This window comes from Bidens hawaiensis, unplaced genomic scaffold (assembly GCF_021521415.1).
Source record: "Bidens hawaiensis isolate Kalapana, Puna unplaced genomic scaffold, B.hawaiensis_p1.1 tig00001032_1, whole genome shotgun sequence".
NCBI lineage: Eukaryota > Viridiplantae > Streptophyta > Magnoliopsida > Asterales > Asteraceae > Bidens > Bidens hawaiensis.
In genome coordinates, this window is record NW_027491060.1 from 328660 (window position 1) to 342650 (window position 13991).

At 35.4% G+C, this 13991-nt stretch overlaps 1 protein-coding gene and 1 long non-coding RNA gene across 2 annotated transcripts; one reads left to right on the forward strand and one right to left on the reverse strand.

The window, feature by feature from the left end:
* Positions 1–5382: 5382 nt before the first annotated feature.
* LOC143552761 (uncharacterized) lies at positions 5383–8983 on the reverse strand. Its single transcript, XR_013138705.1, has 4 exons — positions 8804–8983; positions 8607–8708; positions 6673–6822; positions 5383–5705 (listed from the first exon to the last, which is right to left on the reverse strand). It is a non-coding gene; the product is annotated as an uncharacterized LOC143552761 (long non-coding RNA).
* A 2886-nt stretch (positions 8984–11869) lies between these two features.
* LOC143552767 (6,7,8-trihydroxycoumarin synthase-like) lies at positions 11870–13791 on the forward strand. Its single transcript, XM_077042912.1, has 2 exons — positions 11870–12835; positions 13065–13791. The coding sequence occupies exons 1-2, from the start codon at positions 11951–11953 to the stop codon at positions 13464–13466; spliced, it is 1287 nt and encodes a 428-aa protein (XP_076899027.1). The 5' UTR covers positions 11870–11950; the 3' UTR covers positions 13467–13791.
* Positions 13792–13991: the final 200 nt, after the last annotated feature.

Here is a 13991-nt window from a genome sequence, read left to right on the forward strand (position 1 = left end):
TGGTTCAATAATCGTTTGAAACTTTTAGCCCTGTTAATTTAAAATTTAATATTTTGGCCTAAGGTTTACATTTTATAGCTCTCTTAATTCCTGGTGCTAACCTCGTCCGTTTTTATGCTAAACTTGATCATACGCACCGTCTCAGACATTAGAAATTCGCAATAAGATGCTGTACGCGTAACGTGCAAGCTGCACTACCTTAGCAACATGTAACACCGGCACAAGCTTATAAGACGCGTGTGTGTAACATGCCTCCCGCACGCAGATTTACACTTACTATTCTTCCACATCTAGTAGACCACTAAAAATTTAAAACAACACAAATAAAGGGCATGGCTACTATAGATCCACCAAAAATGGATTGCACAGTATTTCGACAAGGCTTTCGTTCACGCCATGTTATTTTTCGCAATATATTGTACCCGAAAGCAACATTTTCCACTTACAAACTGCATCACCACACGATTACGAGTAGCATGGACACTGCGCTGCATACCGCATTTTTTATCTAGCTGCGTGCCACATTAAAAAGCTCTAGTAAACATGATTAAACTATGTGTCCATTATACATAAAAAACGCCTGTAAAAAATACTCAAGTATACCATCCAGATCGACTTGGTGTCATCAGTATATAAACAAGCAACACATGCTAGCACAGTCAAGTGCTTATCCAGACCACTCCTCTACAATCCAGTCTCAAAAGGCCACGAGCTAACAAGCATAATATAGCTTGGTCTGTATCGATCACACCAGACTAGGCGAACTTATAGAGGCACCCTTCTAAATGGACTAAAGTCTTATCGTTTAAACTTAGCCCATGTAAAATAATCTTTGCAAGCCCAAAATTGAAGAAGGCCTATTAGGGTTAAGCCCACTATTTACCTATAATAATATGGAGGCAACCCTACATTTCTCTGCATATTATTATGCTTTAAAACATACAACACATGTAACAATTGTTAGCATCCAAGGGTGGTCTCTGACTCATTCTAGTGGGTTTATATATTTTGCAGATCTAAGACAAGTCGAAAAAAGATGAGGTGTGATTATGTTTAGGGATGGCAATAGCCCGACTATTGCTAATCTCATGTGTGTATCTGGTTATAAAATTCAGTCTCATACTCGGCTCATTACCTGTTGGGTATGTGTCGGGTAATTACCTGTCAAGTATTGGGTATACTCGCTAGATTGTTAAAAAAATTCTGTTAGGATTTCCAAATATATTTTTTTACTATTATAATTATCATATATATTTTATTTATATATGAACTATTATAAATTAAAATAGGACACTATACATAAATAAATAATAATACTATAATTTTTATATCGCTTTATGTTTAAACTTGATAACATATAAAACATAAATAATTTTTTTTTAAATACATATCTTAAATACAAAATAATTTTTTTCGTATAGTAAACTTACAAAAATAAAGTGTTATTAGACAAAGGTTAAGGAAAAATGAAATTAATATTAAATTTTTTTGGGTTTATAATTCAGGTGTATAGTACGGTAAAAGGGTATGTGTTTTCGATTAATCGGGTCGGGTATCACAAAATCCATACCTGACCCATACCCATGAAACTTTATCAAAACTAATCTCATACCCAACCCAATACTCGTCGGGCTTTAGGTATACCCCTCTCGGATTCTTTGGGTTTCGGGTATACCTGTCCAGCTCGGGTTATTTGCCATCCCTAATTGTGTTCATCTTCGTCACCGAAGGACATTTATCATATCCAACCTGAATTGATCTATGTTTCTTCAGTACTATTTTTCAAATGATAAACGTGAAATGTATCAGATTGTACGTCCCAACACCTAAAGTCCTCTTGTAAACCACAAGTAATAAGACGCTCATCGTTAGGACTCCATGAAAGGCAGCACACAAGTGCATTGTGGCCTTCTAGTATGTTGCTCCGACATATTAACGCCAACCCATATTATAGCATTTTTGTCTTTAGAAACGAATGCTAAAAGCCTCCCATTGTGAGAGAAGAGGATAAATGACACCTCATCATTGTGTTTTTTAAACACGTGTTGTGTGAGTGGGGAATGGATTTATTCACAATCATGGTCAATGAACGTATCTTGAAAGGTTTGCTCCAATAGTCAAATTCGTCGTCCTTGTGGGACCACGACATCGGGAGGAAACATGTTGTGCAAGGTTATGAGCACCTCTTAATTGGTCACCAACTTAATGTCAAAACGACATCTCTGTGAAACGAATGATGAAAGTTCATGACTGACTTTGTTAAATAAAAGGAGGGACAATTTTATTCTTAATGTGTCAACAACTTCACCAATGAGGTGTCCAAAGTGGAATATATAATACTTTATAGATACACTTGGACGATTCTTGATAACGGAGATACTGTAACGATTCACCAATGAGGTGGACCCGTTCCACCTTGTTGATTTCACCCATTGTTTTACGTATCTACGTGTGACTTAACAGTTCATGTTACCATATCAATAACAACTATGGTGTCTTCACGTGGAAGTGAGATGAGTTTTCCTCCGTCCCTTGTAATCTGGATATTTGAACTGTTTTGAATGGTTTGTTTCCTCAAATAATACAAGCATGTCCCCGCCAAATCCCACATTACAATTGTGCCACTTGTCATACTGGATAAAAAGTTTTGACCATCTGGACACTAGTGGCATGAAATCATCATTATAGCAATACTAAAATGGTACACGTGAATACATGTACCGGATAGTACATCCAAGCATCTCACGTCTTCTTGTAGACCACAAGTGAAAGGGCGTTGATCATCTGGACTCCACGAGAGGCTGCAAATGGGTGTACCGTGGCCTTGCAGGGTATGCTGCCTCAACAGATTATTACAATTATTATTATTAATTGGAGGCTAAAAGGCCCCCGTTTTGGAGAAGAGGACGGAGGGCACCTCCTCAATATGTTCTTTCAAAATTTGTGATGTGTGAGTTGGGAATCAAGTTTTCTCACTAGTATTATCGATGAATGTATCTTCAAGTGTTTGTTCTACAAGTTGAAGCAATCTTCCTCATGGGACGACTACATCGTGGGGAAACATGTTGCGCAATGTTGCGAGCAGCTCCGAGTTGGCTTCGGCTTGATGTGAGAATCTCCTCACTGTATGATCAACGATGAAAGTTCACGAACCCGACTTTCTTCAATCAAAAGATGGGTGATCTTTTTCATTAATGTATCAACAGTTCTTGATACTTATCATTCTCCAAAAGTCGGAGAAAATGTTGTTCCATTATCACAAACGAGGCCGATTTAACGGTAGATTCTTGTAGACCCGATATCTCTTCCAACGCGTTCAAAGCCGCATCCCAATTCCCAATAATAACAAATTCCGAAAACTTGGACAACTCAGGTGAACAAATGGGATGCTTGATTCTTCCAGAAGACAGCGGTAGGATTCTTGATACCCGAGATGATGTAAGGATTCACCGAGGAGGCGAACCAATTCCGTCTGGTTGATTTCACGACCACCCATTGTTGTAGCAAATGCAAATGATCTGAAACTATCAATTTGAGACCAAATGCAATAACCCAATTCGATCAGAATACAATTAACTTGTATTAATAAACGTGAAGTGGTGAGTTGAGTGGCGGCGGTGGGTGGTGGCCGGTAACCGTTTTTTAACTGAAAGAAAACAAAAGGGAGGGAAAATGTATTTTCAAGAATGAGAGTTTGTTATTGTTACGTCTCGCACGTGTACTTTTATATATTTTGATGATATATTAATTTTAGCATATTGGATAGTAACTTCTTCTAATTAAATCTTAAAACTGACTATCTATTTATTTATTTATTTATTTTTATAAGAATACGTTATACACTAAATTATTATATCGTTTTTTATTTTTCCTAATATTCTTGATGTCATACTCGAATATTAATTTCATATATGTTTCATCTTCAATGTTTCGAAATACGACCCGTTACGACTTTTAAAACAAAAACAAAAGTAAATAATATTTTCAAATTAACCGTGTTACATAACTACACAACGATCACATCGTTACTTTATGAACTGATATTTCTGTTATGCTAATCTGACACGGATAGAAAATTTCTTGGGTCTGTCAACACTGATGACGATGATGTACAGTTAACAATCATGTTACTGTGCGTTGTTCTTTTGCTAAACACTACTACATGTTTTAGTAATTTATCTTACATATTAGTAATTTCATTGCACTTTCTAATCAAGAAGCAAAATTTCAAAATCAGATAAGCAAGATACCTACAATTATAATTGTATTACCCTACCAGATTATAACAAATAAATTTTGTTAATTAGTTAAAGCTATTATATATTATAATAGGAGAGCTAACATAAAATTTGTATCTATAAATCAAATATCATAATGACTTTAACTAAAGAACTAAATATAATTATAATCGTAGTTCATGGCCTTCATATTCTTCAATTAAACATTGCAATGCCTTGTTATCATCCGTAAACGATGACCTGGTATGAAGTTCATTGATCAACTTGATTTTAAAAACCGATTCAAAATATACAAAACTAGTTTTATCGTTCTTATAAAGACGTTATATTATTATTCCTTGAATACATTTTATAAAAAATGAAAATTCTGGTTTGAGAAATGTTATTAAAATGATTTTTAAATTTTAAGAGAAGGAATTTTTTAAAGGTTTTTAAAAATTAAAAAAAAAATTTAGTTAAAAAAACATGTTTATAATTTTTTAAAGGTTTTTTACCTCATTATTGTTTGGGTCTAAAATGAAATTTAAATTTTAAAACTATACGTTAATTGAAGAAGTTTTTATCCCACAAGCTAACAATTGACAAACATATAATAAATCAAAAAGTTAACAATAAACTATATATGGGCTTTTTAATATTTTAAACAATCATCCAGCCCAATCATCCAGCCCAGCTTCATTTGCGGCCTAATATAACTACGAGATCCAGCATCATCCCTAGCGGTCTAGGCCCTGTTCCATTTACATGTGGCCCATCATCCAGTGAGAAAACAAATTTGGGTAAGCTTTTACGACTTGTTTATTTGCTTATTTGCTTTTTGAAAAGCAAACACACTTTTATAAATCTTCAATTTGAAACTTTCGAAAGAGCTTTGCCAAATACATTTTGTTGTTCAAAACACAAATAAACAAATTTTAAAAGCTCACCCGAACACCCCTGTATAAAGATATGGATGAGTGGCAAATACATAAGTTTTTATTATGTGAAAATATAAGTCAGCTCAAATTGTCAAAACATATCGGGTTAAAAACATCAACTTATTCTCTATAAGATGAGCTCTTTCTTAATTGGATTCACGCCAGTATGAAACTATGAATCATATAAATATAAAAACACTAATTATGTGCACATGGTAATTACAATGGTTAAGTATTGTGAACCAGCATGAAGTTTTGTGATAAAAAGAGCAAGTAAATGGGTTAGTTTTTATTAATTGTTTTCTTGTTTTTTTTTTTTTTTTTTTTTTTTGGTTTTTGTGTTTTCATTTTTTATTTTTATTATAGTGTGGGATGTTTGTGTATACTTTCAAATGGACATATCCAAATCATCTACTCAAATTAAATATGCTATTACATTAATCTTGCTTATTACTGGTGTCTTTTTCTTCTTATTCTTGATCTCCATATAATTGCTGATGGATATGGACATACTTGATATGGGATTTTCGGTTCAGGAACTTCGGGTACACTGCAATGGTCATATAAATTCAACAAAAAGCTTTAGTAAAAATGGTTGATCACAAGATGTGTTTTCGAGGGTTGACACAAACACGACCACCTTAAAGAAAAGTTTTATTGTATTTGCATATTAGTACTCTGAAATTAAAATAAATGCAACCCCCCCCCCCCCCCCCCCCGCGCGCACACACAGATAAAACATAGAATACAATAATCTTAATTAAAGTACAAAAATACTTATACTCATGGAATTGATCCATAAATCACATCATAAGATCTCGAAATCGTCAATATATATCCAAGTAATAATAGGTTCACCGAAAAAACAAATTCGGATCGTTAATCGATCAATTTAATACTTTTCTTCACGAAAACCGTTTTGAGCGTATTATGGATTTCTTGACCATTTTTTGTATTTTGGCTTTGAGCGTTTTGTTTTCTGGCTTTGAGCATTTTGTTTTTTCCTTGAGCGTAATTCGCATATGTTTTTGTGCGTTAAGGATTTTTGTACGATAAATTAATCCTATATACATATATAATCATAATAATTATAATAAATACGTTTACACTATAAATGTCTCTTTTCTTAAAACACATTTCTTAAATTTCCTGAATATAACTAGTTAAACGGCTCAAACCTCAAACCCGCCAGGGTGACTTGAACATGACCCATTTAGGTAAGTCTGTTTGCGATTTTGACCCAAAACTGACACGAACTCGAACACAAAACGAGTTTTCGTAAGTTGACACAAACATGACGTGTTTAAGCGGAAGTTGACTCAACCTAGAATTTGACACGAACCCGAACATGACATGATTTTTTGTAGGTTAACACACATACGATGCATTTTATCTGAACATTTATACTATATTTTCACTTGCATATATTAGTGCAACCACCACCACCCACAGGCCCACACACTCAACACACACATGCTCTATAAGACGAAACTTTAAAAAAAAAGTAAGAATGATACCTCAATGTGGAAATATCAATTTGAGAAAAGTCCATACTGGTTGAGCTACTTGACAATGTGGGTCTACTTATTAATGGTGAAGTGGGTTGCTTAACTGCCAGAACTTTGCAAGTAAAGTTGTTGGCTATGTTCTTGTGGGCCACGGCTAACCTGTTCCATAATAGTGAGTAAATAAACCAAACGATTAGGTGAACTGTTCGTGAACCATTAAACGAAAAGTTTGTTGATGTTCGTTCATTTAATAAACGAACAAACATGAACACATGTTTTGTTCGTTCATTTATAATGTTCGTGAACGTTCGTATATGTTGGTTTTATGTTTCTGTTCGTTTAAGTATGCTCATATATGTTCAGTTATGTTTGTTTATCTTTATTCAATTATGTCCGTTTATGTTCGTGAACTGTTCGTCTAGAATTTAAAAAAATGAACATAAACGGACACCTTTATTTTTAAACAAACGAAAATGAACACAAATATTTGTCCGATTAAGTGTTCGTGTTTGTTCGGTTCGTTAATGATCAACCAATTTGGGTCTACCTCAACATGAAGTTAATATGATAGAACTGAATTCCGAGCTGTTTGCAGCTGGAATTAACCTAGCCATCAAATGGGACCATCTAATTATTCTAAAAACTTTGCTTTCCGTTCATCATATCATGTTCATTAAATTGGAATATTTTCTTTAAATGCCAATATGATAATTAATTTTATTACTAAATAGAAATATAAAATAAGTAGACCAAAAGATCTGTTCACCTCTTGTATTACATGTGTAGTGTCTGTCTACCCACACCCTGCACCCATGTCCTATTGCTCTTGTTTGTATGTGCTATATTTATATGGCAAATGCATTTAAATCATAATTGATTCTTATTAAACTTTAAGGTAAAAGTTTGAACAATCATTCACTAATCACAAAGCCCATATACCCTAATATGACATGACAGGATTTGATGTGAATTTGATCAATCTTAATACAACTTTTATAATTTGTTCATATTCTACTAAAAGGAAATCCTAATCTGTCGTTATTTACGATCCATGTATTGACTAAATATTTTTGGTTGAATTTGAGCCTGACTTACATCTGGTTGAAGAATTGATGGTCCAAAAACTGAATAATAGCGAAATGATGAACAATCGTTGTAGGACTGTTCAATAAGCTCACAGCTCAAAGCTCAAGTAGCTTGTTTGAACTAGCTTGTTGGTAAACAAGCTAAGCCAAGCCATATCAGTTTGTAATCAACCGAGTTTGAGCCAAGATAAGCTCGGCCCGTTTGCTCATCTTGACGAGCTGAGCTCTAGTTCAATGCTCCGTTTGTTAGAAAAACGAGCTGATGCAAGCTGGTTTGGTTTGTAAAAAAGTCGAGTAAGAGGCAAGGTAAGCTCAGCTTGTTAGTTTGCTTATCTTAACAAGGCGAGCTCAAACTCAAAAATTCAGATCGTTAAGATAAACGAGCCAAGCTGAGCAGGTTCGGTATGCAAACAAGCTGACCCAGAGCCAAGGTAAACGAGACTCAATCGCTTGTTTATCTTAACGAACTGAGCTCGAGCTCAAAATTTCACGCCTTCAAGATAAACAAGCTGAGTCGAGTTGGAGTTGGTTCCGTTTGTAAACAAGCCAAGCTTGATCCTAGGTAGGCTCGGTTCATTGACTCCTTTATCTTAACTAACCGAACTCAGAGCTCAAAATTTCAATTCATTAAAATAAACAAATTAACGTACAAATGAAATTAACATGCTAAACATGTTAATCAAGTAGAGTAATTATATATACAAGTAGAGTAATTATGTAATTACATTATAGAGTAATTACATAGAGTAATTACATAATTACTCTACTTGTATATATATATAATTACTCTACTTGATTCTCACATTTAGCACGTTAATTTCATTTGTACTTGATCCAAACCCTGCAAAAGTAATATACCTGTAGAGGAAGCTCTGATCATGCAACCCGACAACGAGGTGTAAAATCCGTGATCCTTCCGCCTTCTTCATCACCTTCCGTCACAACAATCTCTATCTTCGTCTGTTAGTTATTCCGATCACGTAAACAATCAATAAAATTAAAAACCATATATAATCAATCAATTCAATTGAAATCAACATATCATAATAACTTACATTAGGGAAGCTATGAATACATATCTCTTTGAACGAAAGAGCCAACTCGGAGCCTTTGAGTCGGAGCAACCTGAGCTTCTTTCCGTTACGCGATTTCCTGCCGGCGGGAAAGACGTGAAGGAGAGTGACTAAATCGCCGTAACGGAGAAGGTTGTGAAGGGCCCACACCATACTTCTTCTACCACCACCACTATCTTTCTCACTTCCATTTTTTATACTCGCCGGAAGGACTTGTTTCGGTGGTTTCCGATCAGTGCCCAGGTTGTGGCATCGGTTGTTTGTTTTGTTATGTGGCGCAAACTATAATGATTGATGGGGTTTTTGTTTTATGTGATTATTCGGGTCACCCGTTTAGGTAGGGAAATTCCTAAAATAGTCAATTTTGACCCATTTTTTTCAATTATAGGCTTGTAGCAAACAGATTTTCAAACTAGCCAGTTTTTTCGAAGCACAAACTGATCTGACGGAATTTTTAACCATTCACGATGCGTCACGTAGTCTCATGTTCAGTCGGATCCGACGCTTTAACCTCCTGGCCGACCGATTAACCTGAAAAACCGTCGGAGGAAAAGACAGTCAGATCCGAAGATTTAGTTCATGCTTCCGTCGGATCCGACTATTTAATTTTTCTGACGAACCCTATATTTTCAATTCGGGGGTTTTTGATTTTGAGTTCTATAGTGAAATTGAACACTATGATTGTGTTCTCCTCGAAAAACTAAACGATTTACACTATTGATTTGCTTGATTTTGTGAAAAAATAAGAACGATAGAGATGGAGGTTGGTTATGGAGGTTTAGGATATTGAGAGATAGAAGATGAAAATTTAGCCGGACCCACTAAATTCAGTTGAATCCGACGGAATTTTAAGAAATTCGGTCGGATCCATTAAAACATTGACGTGGCGCGATTTTAAAGGTCTAAAAATTCAGTCGGATAAGAAATGGCTTTAGTCGGATCCGATGAGAAATTTTTGGCTAGTTTGGGTATTTTGTTTTGCAGGGCCGGCTCCGAGAAGGCGAAATTTTTTTTAGGCCAAAGACGGAAATTTTTCTTTGCCTTAAGTAAAAGGAACATTTTGTTGGGTTTAAACAATTTCATTCTAAATGGGCTTACTTGATTATAATTTGAGTTGTGTAATTTTTTTGTATAAAAATAAACTTAAAAATGTCTAAAATAAGATTAGAACTCACAACATTTTGGTTAGATGTCATACTCATTTGCCACTAGACCTAACTAGTGGTTATGCAGTTGTGTTGAAACATCGATTATACATATTTTTTTTCATAAAAGTACATAATATTTTTTTAAAAAAAATCGGGCCTAGCGTGGTGTCGGGCCTGTGGGCGTCAACTACCCTGCCATACCCTATTGCCGGCTCTGTTGTTTCGTCTCCAGCTAGAGTTGGAAAAAATTCGTTAAAATTGACTATTTTGGGAATTTCCCATTTAGTTATATATGTCATTGGGTCGGGTTATTTGCTTTTTTAAATACATTTAAATAGACCAAAAATTTTGTGGATAATTGATAAAATCAACACGAACTGACTAATTTGGGATAGTTGGTAATTAAAAGATGTATGGTTAAGTTAAAAATCGAACGGAGAATAGTCTAAAAATCAACCCAAACCAAATGACCTAACGATGACAACGTGAACCAAATCTGATGGGAATACACGAAACCCAAATCAGGAAGTAGTTCCAAATCAGAAATCCAAGTACGCGACTCATCCAAATACTCCCAAGCTGCCACTGGGGCAAAACCTGCATAGCTGCTGTATTGGAAGAGTAGTTTCATGTGGTTCCTTAGCAGCCTTAAGTAGAGAAACATGGAAAGTTGGTTGAATTAAGTTGGACAACCTCAGGAAAGTCTAACCTATAAGCATCATATCCCACTTTTTCCACTATCTATAAAGGCCCAAAATACTTTGGTCCAAGCTTGTAATGCATAACAGGTCTCAATGAATTATGCATATATGGCTGCAGCCTCAAACACCCAATTTCCAACCTGAAATGATCGCTCTGACCTGTGTTTACCAGCCTACCCCCTAATCTTTGAGCTCATCTGTAATTAAGGAAGCCAGCTCTTCCAAAGTATCTTGGAAAACCACATTTGAAAACCGAATAATTATAGCTTGAACATAATTTGGCCATGGCAGATCTACTACTGTAAGACCTCTGGTTCTCATAAATGATTGATGTCATTGCAACACATCTCCTTCGATATTGATGACCACATAACGCAAGTTCGAAGTCTCTGGAGTTTCATCCAAACTGAAGAAGTGTTCACACTTATGAATCCATCCTTCCAAATGACATAGTTAGGAAGTTTACTAAATTTTTAGAAATCAGTTTTACAAGAAAAAGTTGATAAGATAAAATGGTTAGTAGTTAAGATTGTAGATGAAAGGAAAAATAAAAATAAAAATATGGATGTGGAATGAGAATTCAGAAGTTTTGGAAAAATAATTGATAAATTTAAGAGATAGTGACTGCAAGTGACAGAAAACCAACTGAATGCTCTGGCATGTCACTACTTGAGTTCTACAAAATAATTAGCCAATTTTTAAATAAAATGTATTCTTAAATGTCATTACTTGTGTTAATTATGAATAAGATTCTTTTCTAGCTATGTCATTTAGTAAACTTCCTAACTATTATAATGATGTTAATAAGTTTGTTGTATCATGTTCACACAACGTCAATAACATATTTAAAGGGAAAACAATAATTTTAATGTGAACACAGAGGTTAGATTTGTTCCCCAATTAATACATTTCATTTTGTTTTTTAGAATAACAATATAATCATATGAGGTATAGTTTAAGGGTAGGAGGGGGCATATTCGGTAAGTGGAAATCGGGTAGGGTACCTGATTCCCGAAGCGGGTATATCACCACCGCCTATTAGTTGCGACTATTAGTTGCGACTAATTCTTTCCCACGGCAAGATTTGTTGATTTTTGTGGGTTCAAGATTTGATTAAAGGGTATATTAAATGAAGGTGACAGGAGTTGAAAATATAAAAAAATTATAACTTTTGTCAAATAAACATACAGCATATTTTTTTGGAGAAGTTTTGTCTTAATCTCCTATTTGGAAAATTATATATCCTGGTTAATTTGAGCCATGTCTACCATCAGTGATCGATGGCTTCATTTCTCATCATATCATCAGTTGTCCTTCTCTTCCTCCTTCCCATTATTATAAGGTTCCTCTCAAAAACCCGCCCTCTACCTCCGGGTCCACCCGGATTACCAATAATCGGAAACCTACACCAACTCAACGTCTCCGAACACCTCTCAGAGTACCTATGGGGTCTTTCAAAAACTTATGGCCCCTTAATGTCCCTTCGCATTGGTCGTGTCCAAACTCTTGTTGTTTCTTCTGCCGAAATGGCAAAAGAAATCTTGAAAACCAACGATTTGGTCTTCTGCACGAGGCCACTTTTGACAGGCTTCCGTAAGTTATCATACAATAACCAAGACATCGTTTTGTCACCGTATAATGAGTATTGGAGACAGATGAGAAAGATTTGCACCCTTCATCTCTTTTCGACGAAACAAGTGAGCTCGTTTTGTTCGGTTCGTGAGGAAGAGGTGTTTGAGATGATTGAGGGCATCAAGACTCAAAGTTCTATGAAACAAGTAGTAAATTTGAATGAAGCTTCTATGGATCTCACTAGTAATATTATTTGCAGGGTGGGTTTTGGGAAGAGACCCTCTGCATATAATCATAGAAAAGAAGGGACACGGATATCTGAACTTATGTTAGAGATGCAAGAGGTGTTTGGTAACTTCTATTATAGGGATCATTTTCCTTTAATGGGATGGCTTGATAAACTCAATGGAAGCATTGCTAGACTTGAAAAGATCTTCAAAGACTTGGATGAGTTCTATCAAGAAGTAATTGATGATCATCAGAGTCAAAACCAACCAAACAAAATGAATGATGATATGGTTGATATCTTGCTTAAACTCAAGCAAGATTACTCAAATGATCTCACTATTGATCATGTCAAAGGCGTACTCATGGTGAGCAATTCACTTTCATCCCTTACCTTCAGATTCAATCTACAATTGTTTGAGAATTTTTTTTTTGGATTATTAGATGGTTTGGCAAAACCACCATGATTTCTCGTTGGTTTTGCGAGTTTCAAACAAGAATATTAACAAAACCACCTAGGGTGGATTTTCCAAACTATTTAACAATGCAAATAATTCTTGTTTCGACTTTCATAACAATGTTGGTGTCTTTTCACAGAATATCTTGTCAGCGGGGACGGAAACTAGTGCTTCCACAGTGACATGGGCGATGACTTTGCTCATCAAAAACCCTAATTCCTTGATGAAAGTTCAAAAAGAAGTGAGAGATGCAGTGGGAAATAAAGGGAAAGTAAATGAAGATGATCTTTATAAGTTTAAGTATTTAAAGGCAGCAATCAAAGAGACACTTAGACTATACCCGGTCTTACCACTTTTACTACCTCGTGAATCAAGAGATCGAAGTGTTTTAGATGGATACGAGATACCCAAGAATACTTTGGCGTACATAAATGCGTGGGCAGTAGGGCGAGACCCTAAATGTTGGGAACGACCTGAAGAGTTCGAGCCAGAGAGGTTCATGGGTAGTGACGTGGACTATAAGGCGGTAGACTTTGAGTAGATCCCATTTGGTTCTGGTCGGAGGGGTTGTCCGGGGTTGTTGTTGGGATCTACAACTGTGGAGTTGGCTCTTTCGAATCTTGTTTACTCGTTTGACTGGGAATTGCCTGAAGGAACTAAAGACATTGACACTTTGAAAAACGATGGGCCGGTAATGCATAAGAAGAATCCTCTTTTACTAGTGGCTAAAGTTCCCGACAGTGGCTGCTAAGAGTTCACTATACCTCAATGAAGCGAACTTAAAATTGTTGAAATAAAGCCCTCTAAAACGAGTGTTTTTCCATCTATTTCGCTTTGTAGGTCTGTGTGGGTTGTGTTTTGTAATAATAAAACAAGAAAAAGTCAACAAAGTGTCCATTTTTATGTGTGATATACTTGATCGATAGATAGATGTAATGTTGTTGGTATATATATTTTTATCAATGACTTGTATATATACAACTAGGTTTTAAACTTATAATACGATTTTCAGTTTTTCACCTAAACTTGGGGTGAGGATCATGGCTGCTTGCTAACTAGACGTGAC

What these genes read in the sequence shown, in the direction of transcription:
- LOC143552767 (XM_077042912.1), top strand. Translation starts at nt 11,951, where the DNA reads ATGGCTTCATTTCTCATCATATCATCAGTTGTCCTTCTCTTCCTCCTT. An exon ending in ATGTCAAAGGCGTACTCATG is followed by an intron (nt 12,836 to 13,064) that starts GTGAGCAATTCA and finishes GTCTTTTCACAG; the next exon opens with AATATCTTGTCAGCGGGGAC.